The sequence below is a fragment of the Schistocerca nitens genome, chromosome 3 (assembly GCF_023898315.1).
Source record: "Schistocerca nitens isolate TAMUIC-IGC-003100 chromosome 3, iqSchNite1.1, whole genome shotgun sequence".
In the NCBI taxonomy this organism is placed as follows: domain Eukaryota; kingdom Metazoa; phylum Arthropoda; class Insecta; order Orthoptera; family Acrididae; genus Schistocerca; species Schistocerca nitens.
Genome location: NC_064616.1, coordinates 525097542 through 525124222, shown reverse-complemented (window position 1 = coordinate 525124222; position 26681 = coordinate 525097542). Strand labels below are relative to the sequence as shown.

General features: G+C 41.4%; 1 protein-coding gene across 1 annotated transcript in view; it reads right to left on the bottom strand.

The window, feature by feature from the left end:
- Positions 1–7453, bottom strand: part of LOC126249647 (uncharacterized) — a 275730-nt gene extending 268277 nt beyond the window's left edge. The window contains exon 1 of the mRNA XM_049951326.1: positions 7407–7453. Within this exon, the coding sequence (XP_049807283.1) occupies positions 7407–7412 (6 nt within the window). The 5' untranslated portion in view covers positions 7413–7453. The remainder of the gene's footprint in view (positions 1–7406) is intronic.
- Positions 7454–26681: the final 19228 nt, after the last annotated feature.

The window sequence follows — 26681 nt, the reverse complement described above, 5'->3', positions numbered from 1 at the left end:
TACAGTGGTGCTCAAATGGCTCCTTGAGAACGAAGCCGATTTCTCTCGTCGAGGCATTAAACACTTGCTAGAACATTCCTAATGTTGTTTCCAGAGACTTAGTGATTGTATTTAAAGACAGTGTCATAATTATGTCTCACTTTGAAGCTTAGTACGGCGTTTAATAAAAGTTAATAAGCCTGTCATAATAACGTTTAACTTACTTTTTGAAGTCTCCTCGTACAAATTTGTAAGATACAAAGTTCTCTATTCGTTTTGGCATCAACAATACGTAAGTTAACGTCCTGCAATTTAAGAGCAGCCTAAACAGCGTGTGTTGTGAACGGTATGTTTTTGAACGAAGTGCTTGTTGATCGTGATCTTGGACAAGAGGCCAACGATCCACGGAAATGCAGCACTGACACGCATTCAACAGACCTTGGCAAGTACTTTCACGCTGATTTCTCTAGCAGCCTTGCTGCGCAGAGTTTAACACGGATAATTTGAGAGTGAAGAACGTACGCGACACAAATCGTTTACGCAGATAGGAAAGGAAGATCCGGAAACCTCTCAGAAAAGAAGCCATTCATAATCAATTCCTGCAAATTACGGCACATCGAAACGATTTCGCTTTACACTGATAGGCAAAAGCGACGCGGCCCTTGGTAAGAGCAGTAGTCATTTCTAGTAGACTATTTCCTGCTCTCCCGTGTGAAGAAACCATTAGGCGGCCATGGTAAGGGCCATGTAGAGTACATATACTGTATCTTCCTTCTTTGCGAGGCAAGAAAATTTTGTTCCAAAGAGGTGCCTCGAAAACATTCATATGCATAGAAATTTCGTTTGTTTGTGCTTCTACTAATTTATATCAAGTTTAACGATATTCACTGTGTGTCCATATCCACATTGGAACATACCGGAAACTCTCCGAATATTAATTCTGAAGACGATACTGGCATGAATATCCAGACATACGTGAAACTGAACTAAAGCTTTTCACGACTAGCTGAACAAATCTCAAACTATTGATCTCTGCCGCATACAATAAAAACAGAGAATTGAAAATAATTCGGAAGCCTCTTATGTCTGATGAGGCTGACTGATCTGAAATATACAATTAGAAACCGAAACAAGGTAAAAAATGTCCCACGAAATTAGGAAAATGATACCCGGATCCTACCTACCGTACAAGATTATGACACGAAGTAAATTACCTCTAAAAATTACGTACTAGCCCAAAACACGTGGTTAATTGCAGTTTGGGATGAATTATGATCATTTTTTAAGATTCAGAATTTCAGTGTTCAGACGCAAAGGAGATACAATAACAATACTGCGTGTATCATTGTAGTAGCCATTACTGTGTGTAGTAAAGGGCTCCGTGTGTTGTCGAGATTGGCAGTGGAGCAAACAAAAGACGCCTCCTCAAGTTTCTCGGCTACTACCGACTTCTAAGAATTAAGATCTAGGGAGCTCTTGCCCCAAGTAAGTTTGCCAACTAGTACTTCTTAAGAGTTCATGACTGCTCGTGTTGATTATGCCCCCTGCTGCGTAAAAATTGTTATTTAAATGAAGGTCTTTGGCTACGAAGAATGACGCTTTGGAGAGATAGCTTCGTGTTGCGCATGCGGTAAGCAGATCAGGTAATCTATGAGCTCCCAACTTCAGCGACATATACCTAGAGATTACCACACACAGTGAACAAAGCACTGCAGTCGTCTAAGAAGCAAGTATTATTGAAGAAAATACAAAATATTCCAAACTCCAATGATGAATTATTTCCATGATAGGTGCTCCGCTATGGTACTGTCAACATGCCATGATACAAACATCAAGTTCGCACGTTTCTACAAAAGTACTGCGGGCGACAGCTTCCTGATGAATCGACGTTAAGGATAACCTGTTCCGTATTTAGTACCCGGAGGCTCTGAAAAGTATGCAGCGATATGTAAATAGCCACCAGATTCGGACAGCCGTCGACGAAACAGCCGACGTATGCGGACGTTCCATTGGCAATCTCACAGAGTGCAAATTTCACTGGGTAGTACCACAGCCGTTACTGACTTCTGCAAAATACTGGAAGCTCCAAAGCATTCAACAACGGCTCGTTTTATGAATGACGATCTTGCAATATTGCGACCTGAGGTAATTAAAGAAGAAAAAGTTGTTGTTATGTTTGCCTGGAAATGGTTGCTTATAACTCATAAAATAGCTTAAGACATCGAGTGTGTTATACACCATTAAATACATCGATTTCTCAGCTTTCCAGTGGTACAGAACATGTCATGCCATCTACTAGTAGAGAATAAAAAATGGCTCTGAGCACTATGGGACTCAACTGCTGAGGTCATTGGTCCCCTAGAACTTAGAAGTAGTTAAACCTAACTAAACTAAGGACATCACACACATCCATGCCCGAGGCAGGATTCGAACCTGCGACCGTAGCGGTCTCGCGTTTCCAGACTGCAGCGCCTAGAACCAATAGAGAATAAGAAACAGTAAGAAGAAGCTGTAGCTACTCGGCTCGTCTCACAGCCCGCAACGTAATAATGGACCTGAAACCCGCGATCGGTTGTGAGCTGGCTGTACAAGTCAGTGGGTTAATATAGTGTGAAGAAATTTGAATAGTGGAAACGGTTTTGGCATCCAAGATTGACATGTATATTTTAATACGGTATTTTGGGTGGAACTGATACTTAATTCAGGATTTAGAGGTCCTGCCACAATTGATATAATCTTCGTACATTTCTATTTCATTCAATGGTTTATTTTAACCATAACGTTCTAAGCACCAGTACTGTCTAATCAGAGAGGTTACGGTGTACAAGTATGTGAAGACTGTTTCCCACACTATCTTACACCTCCTGTGTCTGATCATACAGAGCTGACTGCACTGTGCGAAACTATATCACGAGCAAGCACCGGAAATTTACCATCTTGCAGGAAACACAACGTGAGAGACCTGTTATCGTGACTGCTAAATGCGAATATCATCAATACGGTAGAAGTATTCACTGAAGATAATTTCCTGAACAGCCATATAATTTAATCGTGAAGTAAATTATGTATTTATTCTGATATACATACGTTTTCGCTTAAGAGACGTTCTGTAAAACTCATAAATTATGCATATTTATATGGTAATGTCTTTTATATGTTTTACTTCTACATCTACATCTACATGGATACTCTGCAAATCACATTTAAATGTCTGGCAGAGCGTTCATGTAACCACCTTCAAATTCTCTATTTTTCCGATCTCGTATAGCGCGCGGAAAGAAAGAACACCTATATCTTTTCGTACGTGCTCTGATTTTCCTTATTTTATCATGGTGATCGTTCTTCCTATGTAGGTCAGCGTCAACAAAATATTTTCACATTCCGAGGAGAAAGTTGGTGATTGGAATTTCGTTACAATATTCCTTCGCAACGTAACACGCCTTTGTTTCAATGATGTCCATCCCAAATCCTGTATCAGTTGAGTGACACTCGCTCCCCTATTTAGCGATAACATAAAACGTGCTGTTCCTCTTTGAAATTTTCGATGAATTCCGTTAATCCTATCTGGTAAGGATCCCACATCAAGCATCAGCATTCTAAAAGAGGACGGACAAGCGTAACAGATCTCCTTAGGAGATCTGTTACGTTTTCTAAGTGTCCTGCCAATAGAACACCGTCTTTGGTTAGCCTTCCCCACAGCTTTTTCCATGTACCCGTTCCAATTAAGTTGTTCATAATTGTAATTCCTAGGTATTTAGTCGAATTTACGGACTTCAGATTTGACTGATTTATCGCGTAACCGAAGTTTAACGTTTTCGTTTTAGCACTCATAAGGATGACCTCACACTTTTCTTTATTTTGGGTCAATTGCCTACTTTCGTACCATACAGATATCTTTTCTAAATCGTTTTGCATTTTGTTTTGATCTTCTGAGGACTTTAATAATCGATAAACGACAGCATCATCCGTAAGCAACCTAAGACGGATGCTCAGATTGTCCCCCAAATCGTTTATATACATAAGGACAGCAAAGGGCCTATAACACTTCCTTTAGGAACACCAGAAATCACTTGTGTTTTACTCGATGACTTTCCGTCAACTACTACGAACTGTGACCTCTCTGACAGGAAATCACGAATCCAGTAACTAACGGAGACGATATTCCATAAGCACGCAATTTCACTACAAGCTGCTTGTGTGATTTAAATTACTTTTGTACAAGTTTTTTGGACCTTCAGGACTATAGTTTTACTGCTAAGTTCATTTGCGTGCATCCTATATGGTTTCCGTTTCAGTAGCTACACTAACGTAATTTAATGTGTTACCTTTGTTAGTACTGTAATGAAACACGCACGACTGTGCGAACCTCTTGTTAGGGACTCCATCACATGCTCTGATATGCAGAATACAATATTCTGTTAGCATAATAATTTATATTGTAGTGTAAGTACCTGAGGCGTGTTTTTTTATATTTTCGTTTTTATTTCTTGTATGTCTTGAAACTGTCATAGCTTTATTATTGTTGTTTCATGCTAATACCCAACAGGGCGAAATAAGCTAATTGCTACATAATGAAGATAATGTTTATTTCAAATAAAAGAACTGTCCACACAGGAAAATGACTTCCTTGAAATCATTTACTGTTATTAACAAGTTAAAGCAAATTAACAACAACAGGTTTACGTCGGTGGGCGAAACCGAATTAATTCTGATGGTGGCAGGAGTCGTTTATAAGTGAAAATTGGAAGCTGTGCGTTGGTGTAGTAGCAGAGAGCATGGGTCGTCCCATTACAGTCGGAGGCGACTGGTACCACGGATCTCTGCTTCTGTAAGCCGTCCGCTGATGGGGTTGACAGAACAGAGACGGGGCCACTTAGCTTTTAAACAGTTGGGCTGGCTGACTCGCACTAGTAGCGGAGCGGCGCGCCCTGCAAAACCGGGTCAGTCCATGACGCACCTCCCCCAGGAAGCGCATGCCGGAACTAACCAGCGATCGTTGACAAGAGACCAAGGCGTTCATTTTCCGTGGAAAAAACGTGGCGTAACCGTCTCCCTGCCGCCTCACATCCTGCAACCATTCGTGAAAGCCGCATCCGCCCTACTCAACCTACTTCATTCTTTTGCCTTTTGCCGTTATATGTTAGCGATAATTACTTCCAAATAAACAAACTCTGTTATACCCAGTCGTACAATGAATTCTACGCATGTTATTAAATTTTAAAAAATAACAAAAATAACTTTGTGTTCCTTTAAAATTTAGTCACAAAATGCTGCATATGCTCTAGGCAACGATTCAGTGCAGGCACGTAAAATTCGATCTTTTTCATATAAAACGAACTTCAGTGGCTACCTGTATTAAGACAGTATTCACTACTATAACAACATTTCAGAAAAGTTCTTGCAAGAGCATTCGTTTGCGTTAGAAATTTTTTCGTTTTAAACTTATTCTACATTCCGTAGATGAGAATTCAATCAAGTGAAACACTAATTATTTAATTACATGAAATTAAGTCACACCTCTTCGATGATTTACATAGCGACTTTCTCCACAAAAAACTTCATGCTGAGATTCGCGTATATTGATAGGGAATACTACATCGAATCGTGCACGTTGTAGTTAGCATTTTTACTACTGTTCTTCTCCGAGCCTCTATTTATTAGTGATTAGCATTAGTCTTCCAGAACGCTGAAAATTAAGAGCGCTAGACATACGCTGATGTCGGTTAATATAATAGCACCTTACCAGACATTGATTTTTGAAGTCCGTTTCTAACTGAACAAGTGTCCTTTCAGCTAATCACTTTTACGGTGTACTACTGTTCATTGTCCTATGAAATGATGAGAATATTCCTCAGCTCATCATTAAGTGAAACAAATATGGATTCATTTACCGAATGTAGCATTCTTGTTATAGTGTGAACAATTTCTTGCCTTCACTCCATACGTGAGATATGCGGAGAGTTAAGCAAGACCACGAATGGAGCATTCTCCAAGACCTCCTGAAAAATAACTTTCAAAACGCTGAACTATGGAAGTATAAATTCACCCACAAATGCATATAGTAATTTGATAGACGTGCATGCTGTTTTGGTCTTTTCTGGGAAGTGGTGGGATTGGTAGTCAGTAGTTTGTTGCTCCCCTGTAAACGCTGAATACCTAACGCAGTCATTCACGGGTTTCATATATTCACGAACGAAGCTCCTTCTAATCCATTTGAAAATATAAAAATTACACTTCTTAATGCAGATCTCTTGGAAGCTTTCAGGTTAATCATCACAAGCACATAAAAGAAGCTCTAGAAGTATCTGATTTCCCGTTACACTATTTATCATTACAAATGGAGCCTAATGACACACAGAAAAAAAGCTTAAAGCTGTAGTAAGCCATGTGTCGGTCTCGGACACTGAGAGCTCCGTTGAACAAGGATACGACAGAGCTTCTATCTCATTAGTTAGTACAGAAATACATAATAAACGCAGCAGTTTCACCTAACATGTGACGTGCCATGGGGATATCCCTTTTTAGGAATGGACCGCTCATTCAGTTGTGTAAACACTGAGAAAAGTAATAACTATTGCCTTTTCGAAGGAAAGCAACATGGAAGCAGAAAATGTGTTTCAAGTATACCAAGGAAACTTTAATATAGATAGTGATTTGATCTCAGACGGTCCTAGACAGACGTCCAGTTCTTAACCGCAACACCATATTACTCGATTTCTGTGTTATTAGGAGCCGAAACCGAAGTTATAACAATTGTGTGAGGTACGCAATGGCTACGTATAGAGGAGATAACGATGATGAGATTCTGGCATGTTAGGGAAAATAAAAATCTAAATATCGTCGAATAGGAGGTTTGTTAAACGGAGGTCACCATGTTCGTACAGCGGCTCTTTAAGCAACTAGATCGTGGATGATAAATATCAGAAATCTTTCTTCTTTGTAAGAGACTTATTTAGATATTTTAGCAATTTCCTATCACATACAGGCTAGAGAGATTAAGACAACTTCATGAACTTGTGTAATAACACAACTGAAATTTTCCTTCTGCTCTGTACGCCATCTTCAAGCGCAATTAAAGTTTGATTTCCAGATACTGATTTTTTCCACATAATTTTTTGTTGGGAAATGTTACGTTGTCAAAAAATTCACGTAGCGTACATAGAACCGTAGGTCTTGCGCAACACGTGAGCCACTTTCACACCATCATACTTAGACACTCGTAAACTTTTCTTCTATTAGTAATAAACGTTCGTAAATTCCACGGTAATTACATTGCGAACTTCAAAGGAAAATTTAAGAACGGTCGTAATTTCCGCATAGGCCGCGCCCTTGCGTGCGGTCAGTAGCACCAGTACTCCGAGGAAGAGAGGTTCACTGCGAAGGTCGCAGAAGCAACCGCAGCCGCAGCCGCAGCGCGAGCCACCTACCTTCATGGCACAACGGGTAGAGAGTCGGGCCGAGTCTTCAGCTCTGTGTAGGCCAGCCAACGTTTTCACTCTCGCGGGCCGCATTCGCTTATATAGCGTCTCCCTCTCCACCAAGAGCGTTGTTCCGAATGCTCCTGCCACTCTCCCCTCGCTGGTGACAGGATCTGTTCAGAAGATGGGTGCGTTTGGTCACTGGGTCCAAGGACCTACGCATCCAAGCACTTACTTTGGTCAGTGACACTAGTTTTCAGTTATCTGAATACTCAAATGGTTTCCTAGTTAATTCTTTCTTTTTTTAGAGCTTAAGTGTATAATCAATCCAACACTTCAACACAAGCGCTACAAGTTTGTGCAACTGGGCAATGTACTTCTTTCATCAGCTGATATTATGAACAGGACGAGGAGGTCACACAAGACAGCGCAGCTGATCATTTAGAGGTGCGCGCACGTGTGGGATGGTGCACGTACATTTTTAATGGCTGAGGAGTTTCACATGATCCGCAGAGCATTGTCAAAGCCTTCTTGAGAAGTAACCAGACAGCGCTGAGTGTAAAACATTTCTGTGAGGATCTGACGAAAAGAGAAGAGTGGAAGTAGTTGACGGTATTAAAATCGGTAGGAATGTGAGACAATAGTGCTGTATATGACCGACCTCACTCAAAACGTATTTTCCTGAAATGGCAAAACTGTATTCAGGTAGGCGTACAAACAGGTGGAGGAAAAACCAAAAATATACTGTTTTCTAATATTAGGGCACTACTAGCTGAAGGTCTGCGGACTAACCGGAAAAAGTGAAGCTTCGAACTCATATTATGAAATTATATGTTATAAGACAAGGATATTGTTGATTGCGACAGTTAGAAATAAGGATTATTTGAGGCTTAGGACAGACGCTTTTCAAAACACTGTTCTGGTTGCAGGAGAGGCAGTCACCCCTAGGGCAGCACATGTAATTTTAAAGTTATCCTTGTTGTACGGAATTGGTTGAGTTGGTCACTTTATTATAGATTTATGAAATCATTTTTTCTGCTGCTACGGTCGCAGGTTCGAATCCTGCCTCGGGCATGGATGTGTGTGATGTCCTTGGGTTAGTTAGGCTTAAGTAGTTCTAAGCTCTAGGGGACTGATGACCTCAGACGTTAAGTCCCATAGTGCTCAGAACCATTTGAACCATTTTTTTTCTGCTTGAGTCACCGTTTATTACTATTTACTGACACGAAGCAGCATGCTACTATCGTCAGGTGCATTACAGTTACATGTACAGTATAATAATATGAAGTGTGACGAGAATTACTTGTTGGGTATGCCACTGAGGCTATGTAACGAACCTTAACCCATTACAGAGACATTCATTTACTTCTGTGATACTTTAATAAGCTGTATGTCTAAATCTCTTCATTGATGTTTCTACTTGTATGTTTGCTGGAAATTTATTTGTTTGACAGACAGAGCACAGTAATAAGCACAACACCATCACTTAATACTTTCACATCCAGATTTAGATAACAAAGTCTCTAATACTAAGACACGCATATTTCACTTGTTAACAGTGCAAACAATGAAAATAAAATCTTTTTTGTAGCGTCTTATCATCTTAAATACGTTTATCTTAGCAGTTAAGAGACTTTAGACTGTAAACATCTGAATGGGAAAGTGTTAAGTGATAGTATTGTGCTTATTACTGTGCTCTGTCTGCAAACAAATAAATTTTCAGCAAAAGGGTAAGTAAACCCATTAACGACAAAATTTAAGCATACAACTCACTTACAGTATACATTGAAATAAATTAGTCTTTCTGTGCAAGTTTAAATTTCAGAACATATCCTCATTGGTACATGCAGCAAATAATCTTCATCAGACTTCAGATTAATGTGTATCTGTAATGCCGAAACGCGTCGTGGTAGTAAATATTAGTAAAAAGCGACTGACGAAACAAAAGTTATTTAATAAAACCTCGCGTAATGGTGATGATGTTGATGACAAAGATTCTTAAAAAGTTGATGTACAAGACTGTACGCTTGTTTCGTAAGAGAATAATTAAATTCTGCAATATTTCATTTTATAAAATATCAATCATTGAACTTTACAGGAAATCCATGTGGTTTAAGTATTACATATTTCATCCTTAATACTTTTATGCGGAGCACATCGATGAGTAGCAGCGTCGGTATCGAAAATTACGAATAACATTCAAACCATACGTTTTACATTGTATTGAAAATACACATTTTATGTATCTTCGTCGTTTCAAAACATAATTAAACGATAAAACGTTGTTGTAGTTTGTACACCAAAAGCATAACATTACAATGAAATGAATACCACCAGCTGCATACAGGCGTTGATATAAGTAACGGGGACAGTTGAAACTGTGTGTGCCGACTGGGACTCGAACCCGGGATTTCCTGCTTACATGGCAGACGCTCTATCTATCTGAGCCACCGAGGACACAGAGCATAGTGCGCCTGCAGGGACTTATCTCTGGCACACCTCCCATGAGACCCACATTCCAAACTTATTGTCCCGCACTACATTCATAGTGCCCATGCCCATTATACTCATTACACACAGCTTTTTGCCGATTCCTGTAAGAGGTCGGTCACTGTTTGTGCATCCGCACAGAAGAAGATGGTCAAATGGCCGGTGAGCCTTAACTAACGGGTCCAATTCCCGGCAGGGTCGGGGATTTTCTCCGCTCAGGGACTGGGTGTTGTGCTGTCTTCATCTCTATCCACTGCGCAGGTCCCCCACTGTGGCGTCGAATGTAATAAGACCTGCACCAAGGCTGCCGGACCTGCCCCGCAAGGGACCTCCCGGCCAATGTCGCCCAACGCTCATTTTTTTTCTGGGCGGATGGAAAAAACAGTGCCCGAACTCTTACACGAATCGGCAAAAACTCGCGAGTAATGAGTATAATGGGCAGGGGCACTATGAATATAGTGCGGGACAATAAGTTGGGAATGTGGGTCTCGCGGGAGGCGTGGCAGAGATAAGTCCCGGCAGTCGCGCTATGCTCTGTGTCCTCGGTGGTTCAGCTGGATAGAGCGTCTACCATGAAAGCAGGAGATCCCGGGTTCCGGTAGCGACACACATTTTCAACTGTCCCAGTTGACTTATATCTACGCCTGTATGTAGCTAGGGGTATTCATTTCATCGTAATTTCAGCTGCACGGTCACCGATGGACATGTCAGAAAGAACAGATACCATCTTTATACATATAAAAAGAATAACAGTTAAGATAAATTGTACACGTGACTTACTGAAACGTCAGAGTGTGCTAAACATTTAGCTTCTTCCTCAAAAACAACTTTTCAGTGTTGGTAGCAGCATTGACATTAACGCTTGTACCTACCGACTACGGTTGTAGCTCGATACTTTCAGTTTCCGACTAAAGCATACACGCACGGAACTGCAATGCAATCCGTTTCAGAGAAATCGCATATTTTGACCGACGCCTTTCAATTCTGGTGATACATAAATTGAGGGTCTTCAGATTCGGATGGATGAAACACTTAATTGCTGTTCGTCAAGTTCATAAAGTCTTCTCTAAATAACTAATATAGATACTTGGATGATTCCATCTGCACCGTCATGTTTTACTCCTTCATTATCTTCTAGGTAAGTTAGAGGTACATATGAAATGATCGCCCTCTGACGTTAACCTGTAAATAAGTAATATGTGTTTGCGATAACAAATAGCTATGGGAATTGCTATGTGCCACAGACCGAGGGGGCTGGCTTAGTGGTAAAATCAGTGAACTCGCATTTGTCATCGGTGGAGTTCAGATCATCTTCGCCTTAGTCAGATTTCGGTTTCCCTGTTTATCCTGAATCACTTGAGGTGAGCTCCTTTGAAAGGACGACGCCCGAATTCTGACTTGATTCATCTCTAGCTATAAGTCGCCCTTCATTTCCTGTTTTTTTCTTGTGGCAGTGCACCCGGTAACAAGCTGGGATAACGCGGGAGCTGGATTAGGGGGTGTGTGTATATTTTGCATCTGAATGAGAGCAGAAAGTGAATTTAAATAGCGCACGGAACAAGAAATGTGGGTATCAGTTATGGTGTAGTGCCATAAGCAGTCAACAGTAATGTCTTGTGTTGCGGTCCAGTGATCTTCACTTCAGATCAGAAAAATGATGACCGCTATGAAGCAGCAAATAAACAACCTTTTTTCTTGATATTGACATGGTTACCGGAGGCTTACGTTGTCTCTACGTTTTTAATGCCTTTTTTATGTAATTTCACAGGCCTGCCGGCCGGTGTGGCCGTGCGGTTCTAGGCTCTTCAGTCTGGAACCGCGTGACCGCTCCGGTCGCAGGTTCGAATCCTGCCTCGGGCATATATGTGTATGATGTCCTTAGGTTAGTTAGGTTTAAGTCGTTCTAAGTTCTAGGAGACTGATGACCACAGCTGTTAAGTCCCATAGTGCTCCTTGCCTTTTGAACCATTTTGAAACACAGGCCGGCCTCTGTGACCGAGCGGTTCTAGGCGCTACAGTCCGGAACCAAACTGCTGCTACGGTCCCAGGTTCGAATCCTGCCTTGGGCATGGATGTGCATAATGTCCTTAGGTTATTTAGGTTTAAGTAGTTCTAAGTCTAGGGGACTGATGACCTCAGATCTCAAGTCCCATAGTGCTTAGGGCCATTTCAACCATTACGTAATTTCACACTACTGACTGCCAACCAAGCTACTCTGAACGCATTAATAAATTACATATTGAGTAAATGATACGTGGGTAGAACCTAAGATCTCGATGCGTGAGACTGTTAGTTAGATGCTGAGCACAAAGTCCGATGACGTCACGGTTACGTGCCTCGTCCAGGTACTCCATTTGCAGATGGGACAGGACGACTGGGCTCTGTCATAGCAACTGCCTCTTATTCAGTTTGTCAACCAAGTGTGGCCTTTGCAATTCGGTGCTACCACTAACTACATGTCTGTAAGTATTATAAACTGTTGGTTGTGCCAATTGAGTACGATACTTGACAATGTCATTCAACATAGCATGCAAACATTTAATTCATTTTGCTGTCCTGGTTACCGAACGATCCTCACGATCAAGAGGTCAACTGGATAAAACCACTATACTGTTTAGAAGGTGACCAGTTAGGCTAATGTGGAACCACTATCTGTCATGAACAGAAAAAGATTCGAAAATTCCGTACCAGAACAGAAAAATCATTGCTGATACAGTTCTACTCCACCTACGCACTGAAGTTGTCCCGCTGCGTTGGTAGATTGAAATAATAGCTCCGCTCTCTCCCCCCGCCATAGCTCTGTAAAACTACACCAATGTCCCGTAATTTTAAATTTGAAGCGTTGTTGAAAAACATTATTGGCATCGGTTGCCATCATCTCGATTTCAGCGGTGCCTTGCAGATAACAGAATTTTCACCTGTGAGAATGTTGACTGTTGTCGAAGATATCCCTCTATTGCATCCCTGCAAGTCGTTTGATTCGAAAGAAGTAAAATTTTAATAGCAAAAGTCCTGAAGGGGCTGGTAAACTGCAAATACCCGCTGGTTTTTCTACTTGCTTTCTCCACTGTCACGTCTACTCCAGTCATCAGTCGTTAGAAACCTGGGAAAATCTGAAGCCTTCTGACAAATAACATACACGCTTCGGCACCTGCACGTCGACCTTTGAAACCCTAACTCACTTGTCGCACATGAGCGAGTTGTTAAGGGGGAAGTTTTATGTATAAGGAGCACTCCTACCAATAAAAACTATGTCAGCGAAAGACGCCTGCTGGGTAGTACTCGTTTATTTATAATACTTTTTCGAAATGATACAGTAAAATTGATAGTGTGACCACAGCGTAGGTTTGCAGTCGTGGGCGAGGATAACGCTGCTTCTCGTAAACAGATGATGACAACACGAGAGACAGGTGAACTAACGTACCTTTCTCCGTTAATTCTTAAATCATTTTTCTATCTTGTATTTTTTTTTTGTTAGGTTTGCGCCCCCACTTCGCCTGCGCCCTTGATGGGGCCCTATCTTTACGTGCCCTCGGTACGCTCCTTGTCCACTCATACATTGATGAAAGAGTACCAGTTCGAGTACTCCAACTTACGTGTCGTAGATGTGAAAGCGATGTAGCCGATATAGCAAAAGGTACCCAGTAATTTTTCCTTACTCCAGACATTTGCCAATGTAATATAATATGATTCACTGAGTAGGACAGCGAACAACTTTCTCGTACTCTGTACCTTTGTAGTACACAGTTATGTGAAACTATTCGAAAAACAGCCATTTCACAGTAACAGATATCAGTACGGATGTTCTCGTTGTGTACGTTGACGTCTTAAGCCGTCCTCACATGGGGCGTGTTTCTCATAGCTTAGAACCTCGTACGTGGTATCCGTCGTAGCTGCAGCATGCTCTGCAACGACCTTCTACATCTCACGCTACGTACTCCTCGTCGTAATTTGTAATCGCAGTGCTCTCCAACGGCAGATGCAGGCAGCATCTGCCACGCTGATCATATAGTTAGTTAGCGAAAATGGACGCACGTAAAATAGTTGCACTGAAATTGTTACTGACCTTCGAATAATAGTGTAGAAACTCGCGAAACAGATTCTGGAGTCGTCGATGGTTTGAACAGACAACTGCTGGCAGAGGAACAATGCATGTACAGAACAACGATCTGAGATACTTGCTAGAAGACGTTATTCGTGAACTCTGTTGAATCTCAATCACAATTTCGGTTTTAGTTTGAATACAGTTCAAGTACAGTGTCTAATGTCAGTTAACGCATGCAGAATATCCATGGCCTCGAAGTCGTATTCGCTAATAACACTCTGAAGTAACGTGATTCATCACAGAGGTTTCACAATCGATCTGTTTCGTAATTTCGTCCAAATGGAAAAGAGGATTTTTTTGAAGTTACACACTCACCCTCATTGAAAAAAGATATTTACCAGGATGATACAGTCATACGGCGGTCCATAAAAACAAGGGAGAGATACATTTATTTTACGCATTGGTTCATAAGAGCAAAAACTGCCAGTGTGTAACTTTTGTTTACTGTTTGATAGTCGGCCGTTGTGGCCGAGCGGTTCTACGCGCTTTCGAGTCATAATAGCAAAAACTGCCAGTGTGTAACTTTTGTTTACTTTTTGACAGCCGGCCGTTGTGGCCGAGCGCTTCTAGGCGCTTTTGTCCGGAACCGCGCTGCTGCTACCGTTGCAGGTTCGAATCCTGCCTGGGGCATGGATGTGTGTGCTGTCCTTAAGTTTGTTAGGTTTAAATAGTTTTAAATCTAGGGAACTGATGACCTCAGATGTTAAGTCCCATAGTGCTCAGAGCCATGTGAACCATTTGAACTTTTTGACATATATAGCAGTCCAGTTAAGATTTATTGCCAATAATACTTCTACTAAATTAAAAAGTAAGTCGAAAAATCATATAGAAAACATAAGATAAAAAAGTTCAGGGTAGGCAGACAATAACCTACTACCCGTCCCTTCAGAGTTCACAACGATATCAATTAAGCTACAGTTTCGCCTTTCGACATGTAAGTAGCTTGTATGGATGCTATACAATTTTTACAAATGCTTACAGGCTGTAACCATAGATGTCATTATTCGATAATTCATTATAAAACATTGTACCAAACAAAACGCGCTTTCGTTAAATCATCGCTTTTCTATAGCTTTGAAACACCTTGGTCTCATGTCAACCAAGTTATAATGCGGAAAGAGTCAATTACGAGAAGCGTTTAACTACCGGAACGTAGTTTCTGTTGTTTTATTATAATAAATCGTCCAAAAACGACACGTTTATGAGAGATCTTCAGTGTGCCGATACATGGAAACAGCTGATATTCATATTATGTACGTTACAGTACCAAAACCGCGAAATACATAGTCCAGCTCTATATAGCTTAACCCCTTACGCCGTCTTCAAAGTTCTTCTTGTGACATAAAACTGCTGTGGCATCTCACTGGCCACGTTTCTCTCCCCGAGGTAGCACTGGCAGCAGTGATATAATATTTTGACAATTATGAAATTAAGCTGAGTGATACATAATTGCGGCGTGGATGAGTGTATGATTTCATGTTGACATATTCCGTGAACTTGTTGACGACTCTTCAACACACATCTTCTACGAATAGTTTCCGGTACGGCAAATAATATTCATGAAAGACAGTTATTACACCCTATTAATCTACTTATTGTCTCATATGCCATCGTCTAGTGTGCCCGAGGCACAGCAAAGTTTCCGTGAAAGAGAAAGACACAAAATTTGCAACATTCTTCCACATTTCGGCATGCCATACCCTAACATAACTGCCTTGAGGAGGTGTTGAGCTGACGTATGCATCGTGGTCGTGCGGTAGCGCTCTCGCTTCCCACGCCCGGGTTCCCGGGTTCGATTCCCGGCGGGGTCAGGGATTTTCTCTGCCTCGTGATGGCTGGGTGTTGTGTGATGTCCTTAGGTTAGTTAGGTTTAAGTAGTTCTAAGTTCTAGGGGACTGATGACCATAGATGTTAAGTCCCATAGTGCTCAGAGCCATTTGAACCATTTGATGTATGCACCTTCACTAAATATTTTCTACATTTGCATGTCATACCCTGCTCGATATCTGTCTGCGTCATATAATTTGCAAGGTTCCTACAAAATGTGTCGTTTTGCAAAACCTGTATTTTAATTAATGGAAGTTATCAAAACGTAAAACTGAAATTATTATAGGTTTTTCCTCCTTAAGTTTATTGTACTTACTTTTTGAGCTATTTGCTTCGTTTTGGGTGCACTGGCAGAACTGCTTTTAATCTGTACATTAACGCATTTCGAAAAAATACTATTTGATCTACAAATGCTGTTAAACTTTGTATGATGAACGCATTTCATACGGGCTGCAATGTCTCCTTGTTACTTTTATGTACAGGTGACGTAGGAATGCCTTACAAGACGTTCATAATATGTTTGTGTACTGCCATCAACCGCAGAAACTATTACAATACGTTATCAACTGATTACAATAAATTTAAGACGGGGAAGAGAATAACAGGTGCTCCGGAAGAAGGCCACAAGATCAAACATGAAATTATCATAATTAAACATAACCTGAAACTAAATAATCTCCAGCGTATTAGAGTTGCACATTAAGGAGAACATCAGAGTTCTCTGAGTTTTCCCATACTCGCACAGCAATGAACTAGGAGGAATGCCAAGATTCCGCTTATCCAGATTCCAGGTCTGAAAGAGGAACTCTTGAACTGTATTAAGGGAAATCAGCGCTGAATTTGTGTCAAACAAGATGTTGTATTGATGGTGTTTCGAGGATAGACGATAAATCCAATTATTATCACAAAAATAACACCTACACACATCAAAAAAAGTTTCGCATCACCTCGGTTCCGACAGTTCCGGAACCTGTACAGAATATTGGAATAGAGATGAACATAAACATCATTTCCGCCCTTTTTATTGCTCAAGAAAACCACACATTGCATGTTGTACCACCATACAGTGAGACCTTTAGAGGTGGTGGTCCAGATTGCTGTACACAATGGTACCTGTAATACCCAGTAGCACGTCCTCTTTCTTTAATACATGCCTGTATTCGTCGTGGCAAACTATCCACAAGTTTATCAAGGCACTGCTGGTCCAGATTGTCCTACTCCTCAACGTCGATTCGGCGTAGATCTCTCAGAGTGGTTGGTGGGTCACGTCGTCCATCAACAGCCCCTTTCAATCAATCCCAAGAATGTTCGATAGGGTTCATGACTGGAGAACTTTCTGGCCAATCTAGTCGAGCGATGTGGTTATCCTGAAGGAAGTCATTCACAACATGTGCACGATGGGGGTGCGAATTGTCGTCCATGAAGATGAATGCCTCACCAGTATGTTGCCGATATGGTTGCACTATCGGACGGAGGATGGCATTCACGTATCGTACAGCCTTCCATGACCACCAGCGGCGTACGTCGGCCCCACATAATGCCACCGCAAAACAGCAGGGAACCTCCATCTTGCTGCACTCGCTGGACAGTGTGTCTAAGGCGTTCAGCCTGACCGGATTGCCTCCAAACACGTCTCCGATGGTTGTCTGTTTGAAGGCATATGCGACACTCATCTGTGAAGAGAATGTGATGCCAATCCTGAGCGGTCCATTCGGCATGTTGTTGGGCCCATCTCTACCGCGCTGCATGGTATCGCGGTCGCAAAGATGGACCTCGCCATGAACGTCGCGGGTGAAGTTGCGCATCATGCAGCCTATTGCGCACAGTTTGAGTCGTAACACGACGTCCTTTTGGCTGCACGAAAAGCATTATTCAACATGGTGGCGTTGCTTTCAGGGTTCCTTCGAGCCATAATTCGTAGGTAGCAGTCATCCACTGCAGTAATAGCCCTTGGGCGGCTTGAGCGAGGCATGTCATCGACAGTTCCTGTCTCTTTGCATCTCCTCCATGTCCGAACAACATCGCTTTGGTTCACTCCGAGACGCCTGGACACTTCCCTTGTTGAGAGCCCTTTCTGGCACAAAGTAACAATGCGGACGCGATCGAACCGCGGTATTGACCGTCTAAGCATGGTTGAACTACAGACAACACGAGCCGTGCACCTCGTTCTTGGTGGAATGACTGGAAGTGATCGGCTGTCGGACCCCCCTCCGTCTAATAGGCGCTGCTCATGCATGATTTTTTACATCTTTGGGCGGGTTTAGTGCCACCTCTGAATAGTCAAAGTGACTGTGTCTGTGATACAGTATCCACTGTCAATGTTTACCTTCAGTTGTTCTGGGAACCGGGGTGATGCAAAAAATTTTTGATGTGTGTATAAAAGAAGCTAAGAAACCACGCAGCTTCCTGTTACTATCCACCAGGAGAATCATTTTTAACAGCATCTAAGACCAGATCCTTGATATAAATTAACTCAATATTTTGCTGCACAGTGTGGGGACCTAAAATTATACCGGACGATCTCATGCATAAGTGAAATACTGATTGACACCACGATTCCCGAAATTGATTTCAAAGCCGGCCGAAGTGGCCGTGCGGTTAAAGGCGCTGCAGTCTGGAACCGCAAGACCGCTACGGTCGCAGGTTCGAATCCTGCCTCGGGCATGGATGTTTGTGATGTCCTTAGGTTAGTTAGGTTTAACTAGTTCTAAGTTCTAGGGGACTAATGACCTCAGCAGTTGAGTCCCATAGTGCTCAGAGCCATTTTTTTGATTTCAAAGTGACATTCTAGTGATACGTCTGTGGATTACGATATGTTCATCTTGAAGCCAGTCAGGCTACTTTTCCTTCATTCTCTTGGCCTTGCAGCAAAGTTATTCTCTTCAGAAAATAGCTGGAACGGCGCGGATGCAAGATAAAAATACCAACGCTGCTTTGACAATTCTCACATGTACGTGATTTTAACAGACGTATGAGAGATGGTTGAATGGGAACCCTTCAGTAAGCATACAGCTACCAGCTGTAAATGGGAAAGGAAGATAATGGGCTGTTTACTTTAATAGATCCACAGTGGGTATCAAATTATATAGTAACCTTCCTGTCTTACTAGCTGTTTTTAATTATTTCTGGGCTCCAGTCCGCTGAAGGTAAACCAACAACTGTCATAGTTACAGAATTTGAAACAGGTGACATGAAGAAAAACTGGGTAATAGGGAACTGCACACAATGACAACAAATTTATTAGTAATCTATATTATGAATCAAACGAGGCTATTAAACTGTTTACATATCAGTGTCTTCAGCCTGAGTGAAGGTTCATTGTATGTTAATTATTACATGTGTACCGCTGAAGACAGTTACGTTAGACTTAAAAAATGTTCGTAGAGAAGCTGACCGGAAGAGTAATGTCACGTCATACGAAAAGTGGGAATTCATTTTCAACCATTGTGAGGTCGGCAAGCCGTACTGGGCGGACAGTAAAATAGATCGTGTAGTACGCTTCGCTAATAGTCTCCATATGCAAGCAACGTTCGTCAGCTGGCGAATAGGAATGCAGATTTCACAGACGAGTAGGTGGTGGAAGCATGTGCTCGTCAGCAATTAGCGATATCAGACAGGTCATCAGCTCACTTATTGCGTATAGTCAATTTTAAATGTCAAGATTCCCGTCGTTCGTGCCTTTTAGGGCACCATTTATCGTCTGTTTTATACTACTGGTCAGAAACGATATTTCCTTCCACCAGTGGTGGAGGTTTTTTAAACCTCTTACTTCCTCTGCTATTATCAGCGGTCCTTCACTACTTTCAATGTTCAACAGATTCCACAAGGGTGTCCAAAAACCAACATTAGACTGTTTTAATCCATTCGCAGGCATCAAGTACCTTCTCCTACAATTACCTGTGTTGCATCCGGTGCTAGACTCAATGTCACCCCACAGCGTTTGGTGTCCTAATGCCTGTTCATAATCAAATCAGTTTTAAAAGGACGAGGAATGCAGGATACAACCTTTGGCTGCTAAAAGACGCAAGAATTGTGAGACATCGACGAGTTAACGTTTCTATACCATAGTTTCATGACTGCCTTGTTGATGGTAGATTCCTCATCTGCTCATGCTAAAAGCAGTTATAAGTGGATGAAGACTAACGAAAATGTTTGCGACTCTCCTTAGATCATGGAAGTTATCGGATACAGCAGGTATTCAGAACGGAATGTTGGAGGATAATTATATTATGGCTGACAACTCGAACATATTATGGAAGTAGTTTATAGCTGCCTTACTACAACCAGACCTCTTACAACAATGCTGGTCTGAAAATACTTCAGTTCAAAAACAGCAAAACTCGATGACTAACGTAATGTGGTGACACTTGCCCCAATATGAGATTCTTGGGTAGCGGTATGTGAACGTATCATACGCTTTGACCTTCGCTGTGTAACGTGCGCGTGGGGCACACAATACTCCTTAAAGCCTGTACTATGGTAAGTGAACGGGCTTCACCTTATGAGAAAGGATTTTCGTATAGATATCGACCGCGTGTACCTGAATGGTGGCAAATCAGACTTACACCCACTCTGTAATAACAAGTTAAAAATGCAATTACACGTCAGTATGGAACAAAAGTAACACTGAAGATGCTACCAATTTGATAATAATACGGTCGCCAGCCTAATTAAGCATTAACTGAGTTTCTTCCCTGTACAAGTTGGTGTATATCCATGCAAAACAACACGTAGTAACACTGCATAATATAGTAGAATTTTAGAACCAGCAAATCTATTGAACTGATAGTTTCACGTTCTGTACTGACATGGAAAAACCATAAATACGTAACACTACACTATAATGTATACTACAAAACTTTGTACTATCTATTGATCTGATTAAAATGGGGCATAGGTTACCCGCCGGCCGAAGTGGCCGTGCGGTTAAAGGCGCTGCAGTCTGGAACCGCAAGACCGCTACGGTCGCAGGTTCGAATCCTGCCTCGGGCATGGATGTTTGTGATGTCCTTAGGTTAGTACGGTTTAACTAGTTCTAAGTTCTAGGGGACTAATGACCTCAGCAGTTGAGTCCCATAGTGCTCAGAGCCATAGGTTACCCTAGAAATAGCACTTTCGAATCACACACACGTCAATTTTGATAAAGATAAAACACTGATAAATTTTGGCTTTTATATTGACTTTAACTTTTGCTGGTCAAATCAATTTAGGACACTTCAGAATTCAAATGAATAAAAAAAAGGGGGGGGGGACCCTGAAACTGTTATGATCATTGTATTAAAAAAATTGATAACTGAAATTATTATGCGCTCAAGATGAGTTACTACTCTTTTTTATCTTATTTCCTGCTCATTTAAATACCATTATATATGTCTCGAAATAATTAAACTTCATTACTATATCAATATTAAAGTTATCTTTCAACTTCGTTAGACCTTCGTTATTCATTTACTGGTTCATTAACAAAACAGTTCCTTAAACACCATTCTAACATAGTTAGGTCTGCAAGTAATTATTATTAACACAAAATTTAATTTTTCATTCTGGGACACTCGGATTGCACAACATTTGGAAAGGACCCTGTCTAGGTTAGTTGTGAGGATAATTAAATGATGGGAAAGTTCTGGTATAATTTTGGTTGTTATTGAATAGTTCACTCTCTGGTCCATATGAATACAATACTAAAAGTTTCAACTTGCTTGTATCTATGCGGCGGTTGGCGGGCGGCGAGATGGCGAGGCACGGAGCACACATACAACCACAGCTATGGCTCTTGACGTATCGGCACTTTATTTCTTCATAGCGTCGCAATGCTTTTCCATTTAGTGCCTATGGAATTTTGCCGTGCTGTGTGGGCGTTGGAACGGTATACCCGAGGCTCAGTGAAACTTCGTCCTCCAGGAGAGCCTCCTCGCTCCAGAAGGTGTTGCTCAAACCAGTGCCAAACTCCAATTACTACTGCTGAGCCCGTTGTGCCGTGCAGTGCCCGTGCGCATTTTCCCGCGCTCGCCTGCCATCCACCTTTTACCGTTCCCTTACAGACAGGGTATTCACCCGATGTTTTGCATTCTACATATCCTAACACATTGCCTACGTATGGGCCAGATGCACAGTTACAATTTTAAACATCTTACAACAGTTCCAAAATTTGTTGCATTTCAATTCAATCACAATACTACTTGACATTTGACATAAACATTAATTTTCACATTGAAACTCGTTTACAGTTTTCTTAACACAATGGCATGAAACAAAAAGAAATGAAAGCAGAACATCAATTACTCAAGTTTATCGAAAAATCAGAAGAAAAAAATTACTTATTTGTACAATAGTACAGCGTTGTTGTTGTTACAGCTGGTGTGAACCACAGCGCCACCTCTGTCACAGAACTGATGTGAGTGTAGGATTTATTAGAGAGAATTGTGTACAGCCGAAAGGAAAAACTTAATGAATCTGTATAAATTACTAATTAGATGAACCGTTTCAGTCTCCCAAAGCCTTATTCTGAGATGATGAAGGGACGCTTCAGCAGGAGTCCAGGTGAAGGTAACAAAAACCGGCGGAACCAGTTATGTTAAAAAAGGACTTGCTTTGCGTAATTAAATGGTTCAAATGGCTCTGAGCACTATGCGACTTAACTTCTGAGGTCATCAGTCGCCTAGAACTTAGAACTAATTAAACCTAACTAACCTAAGGACACCACACACATCCATGCCCGAGGCAGGATTCGAACCTGCGACCGTAACGGTCGCTCGGTTCCAGACTGTAGCGCCCAGAACCGCACGGCTACTCCGGCCGGCTTGCGTAATTACTTTGAGTTGGATTGCATGTGTTTGCTCTGTAGCCAGTGGAGCTATGACTTGCAACTCTGTTTATGGAAATTTGCATGTAACATGAAGACATTAAGTTCTGCTACCTTCTTGTCTTTTTTAAGAAGAACGGGTTAAATGAGTGCATCGGTCTCAACTCTCTCAATTTCTTGCAGTTTCCGTATTTACCCATTAAGTAAATCTAAAGAATTGCAACCCCAAAGATTAGTATGAACAGCTCACAGATGCACGAAGTACGGTCCTTTAAGAGACAGGAAGGCTTAGCTTTCCACTAAGTAAAAAACATTCAAAGCCAGTTAGAACGGAACTGTACTATTTGACTGTTTCAGATGGAAGAGTCGTTCATAGAGTAGAGCACGTTCAATGAAATGAAATACCTTCTTGGCTCGGTAGGTAAGCAGCCAGATAGAGACGAAGTTGGCTCAAACTTACAGTTTTCACCACCATTGACGTGACTTCTGTATCTAAACGCGGTCTTCCCTCTTAACTGATATTATGACTTCTGTAAAGATGGGGTACAAAACCATTATGTAGAAAATAACACAATTCTGCTTAGCATAACGTGCCGAAAAACAGTGTAGTGACACAGAAAACAGTGTAGTCGTTGTCACAGTGAGAAAACGGTGTGATTTATCTGACATCCTAAAGGGCTTCCAGGCCAAGGGTGGAAGCAGTTTCGAAACGGTTACCTCTGTAAATTGTTCTCGTTCCGCCGTCGTTAAAGTATACCGTACATGAAAATTAGCGCTAACGAAAACAGGTGTACTGTAACTGTGGTGCACCCCGGGCCGTACATGGCAGGGGTGAACGACGGTTGCTGAGATGCGTACGGGGCAATAGACGTGCAGCTGTTGAACAACTGACCGCCCAGATGAACCAAGGGAACATCAACTTCCTCAACTACCGTTCAGCGAATGTTGCTGCGTATGGGCCTCCACAGCAGGTGCCTGGTTGGCACACACATGCTGACTACCGTTCATCGGCGACGAAGGCGGTACGTCCACTATGTGGCGACAGGTGACATTTTCAGATGAATCACGTTGTATGTTCCATCGGACAGATAGCCGTTAGCGTGTACGGCGTGAAACGTCTGAAATCCAAGGGTCCATGACGTAGGGGCAATGGGAATAGAAATGTTTTTGTGCCTTACCCTGGCAGATCTCGTCATTCTGAAAGTTACAGTGGATAAACACAAATATACATCTATCCTTAGGAACCATAACCATCCCTAGGCGCAGTTTTCTTTCTGGGCACGATGGCATGTTCCAGCAGGACAATGCAACTTGTCACACATCTCGCTGTATACGTGCGTGGTTCATAGAACATCAGGATGAATTTACTGTACCCCTCTTGACCACATAGCTCCCCTTATTTAAACGCAATTCAGAATCAGTGGAACCACCTCGAGAGAGCTGTTCGCGCCATGGATCCTCAGCCGAGAAATCTGGAGTCGGCACTGCTCCATATCCCTATCGTGCCTTCCAGAACTTCACTGACTCTCTTCCTACACGTCTCGCAGTGGTCCATGCAAGAAAATGTGATTATTCAGGTTTTTAACCCGTCTTCACATTAATGTGATTGGACGGTGTATGATTGTAGTTGCTGCCACTCATGACTGGCTACTAACCTTGTCGATTGTTTCTATTCAGAAATACTTTATTAGCCCTCAATGCGACGACTTGGTAAATTTCTTGTACATCTGCAGGGAACCTGCCTTGTGGTAGTATGTGTGACAGCAAGGCAACGTTCCCTTCTCTCTCTCTGTATGTGTTATTTTTTCTGTCCCTGACATTGTACAGCCAAGCATACGAAATTAACTAGTCTTAAGACAAATCTAAATACCAAATGGTGCGAATTCTACCACGACATACCAGATGAAACTGTCATCAATCAGTCAGAGTTTGTGAAACATACAATTCGCAAATTTTTTGTCTTGATTTCAAAAATTTCAACATTTTTACGAGATATTTGTATGAGACCACCAGGGACTTCGTATAACGGGTTCAGTAATACTTTCAGTTGACATATATTTGACAGGTAACACAAATGACAAAACCGTTTGCTTGTATGACTTACCCAGTGTCTTGTTTGGTACGCTAGACTGTATTACATCATAATGCAACCATTAATTGACAGTTGGGACAGTTTGATCATCCGCGTGTATTTGTAGAACATCTGTTTCTTTAACACGATCTTAGTGCCGAATCATGTTGGCCCGGTGTAATTAAAGCCTGTCTTCGCTAAAACTAAGTGTTATTCGGATGGTTCTCCAACACTGATTTTCTGCTTATCGAATCACAATTCCAGATTTTCTAAAGTGTAGATATAAGCTTCTACCCGAATCTCCCTCTTCACCATTGGCCTTGTACGCGTGCAATAATAAACAAATGTCTACCCAAACTTGTTTGGGAGCGGATATTGCCTGGGCATGTTCACAACTTTGTTTTCCGTAGCAAATATGCAAGATTCAGTAATACGCGGATTCACTGTGTTCATTCTGAGACTGGCCGATAATGAAGTTTATTTTCTGACATGGAATTTCAGCGTCCCTGAAAATATCGACATAGGCTACAGTACAATTCTGTTCAACAACTCTGGTATGGTGGTGGTACACAACACATTTTCCGTACCTACAATAGAGGACTTCGGCTGAATCGTTATTTGGGATAAACAATTCGAAGCTTGATTCCGTATTTCTCTTTAAGGATATCTTTATGTCGGAGGTGAACGGTTCCGCCACAGCTGCCGAATCAGTTTTCACCCAAACTTTATTACTGTGGTAGACAATAAGTACATAATACAATCATCACAACGCATAATTATTTCAAGCTGTACAGGCAAACCATTGCATTTCTAAAATTTCAATGAAATAAAGTTCTCGAGCACAGTGCCATAATTTGGAGTGTCACCGAAGACTTAAGATGACATCGAAATTTTGTCGAGATATGGAAGAAGTGCATCAGTGTACGGATAAGATTGTTGTGCTAACTATGTATTCCACTGATGGATCATATCATTTAAACTGATTTTAAATGAAAGTAATTATTGTGATAATAATGAACTTAACAATAATGATCCGTAACTTATATAAGACTATCTCTGACGACAGGATGACTGTCGTGACCTGCTCTTTTAATTCTACTACCGATTCTGAAACGTAGAGCATCATTTGATGCTCACAATTATCAGTTTATTTTGTTTACTTGTGCGCACAGTCCTGAAGCAATTTCCAAATGAAATTATTGAGGGATATGCAGAATACTAGCAAGAAAATAAATACATGATCTACACGGAGAATCAGATATTGAATCCAATATTAAAACTAGGAGACTGTGTTCGACATGCACTTCGACATTCGGATGAAAGGAAAATTTATCAAGGAGGAAGAGCTCTGGTAAGATGAAGACAACGATTCTTCGATAGTATCAGAGAAGATACGAAAGTTTTACATGTGGTGAACTGGCAAAGTAAAGGTCAAGATAGGACTACTTGGTGAAGCGTTAAGACGTCAGCAGCGAAGAGCTTTCATAGCTTGTGAAAGTAGCTACTAATACTAACATTTTAGATCTGGTTATTAAGTTTATTAATGTACGATCGTCATTTCTGCTTTTGTCCCATTCTCAAGTAGCAACTGTAACAACATAAAACCGCTAAAAATTAAATAAATTTTACGTAGACATTATATTCTTGAAAACGAATACAATTAATAACATTCCAGATGGAGAAAGATGTCACTTCTAACAGACACGATTTTTCTTTTAGAAAGTAAACCCGGTACCAGACAAAATATCCAAAGATCACTACCCTGTTATTACGGTCTTCACACATTTCGGTTTACAGGTCATACGCATTTTAGGTTTCTAGAACACCTTCCATACAGTCCTGTATCGTCAAAATGTAAACAAAATACACTTTTCTGCAAAACTTAAAGACGAAATAAAGGAAGTGGCATAACATATTAACAACACAGGTCTCCCAGTCGTGCACACGAGCTATACGTCACATGGCGTGATGTCAGCGTGACTATAGCAC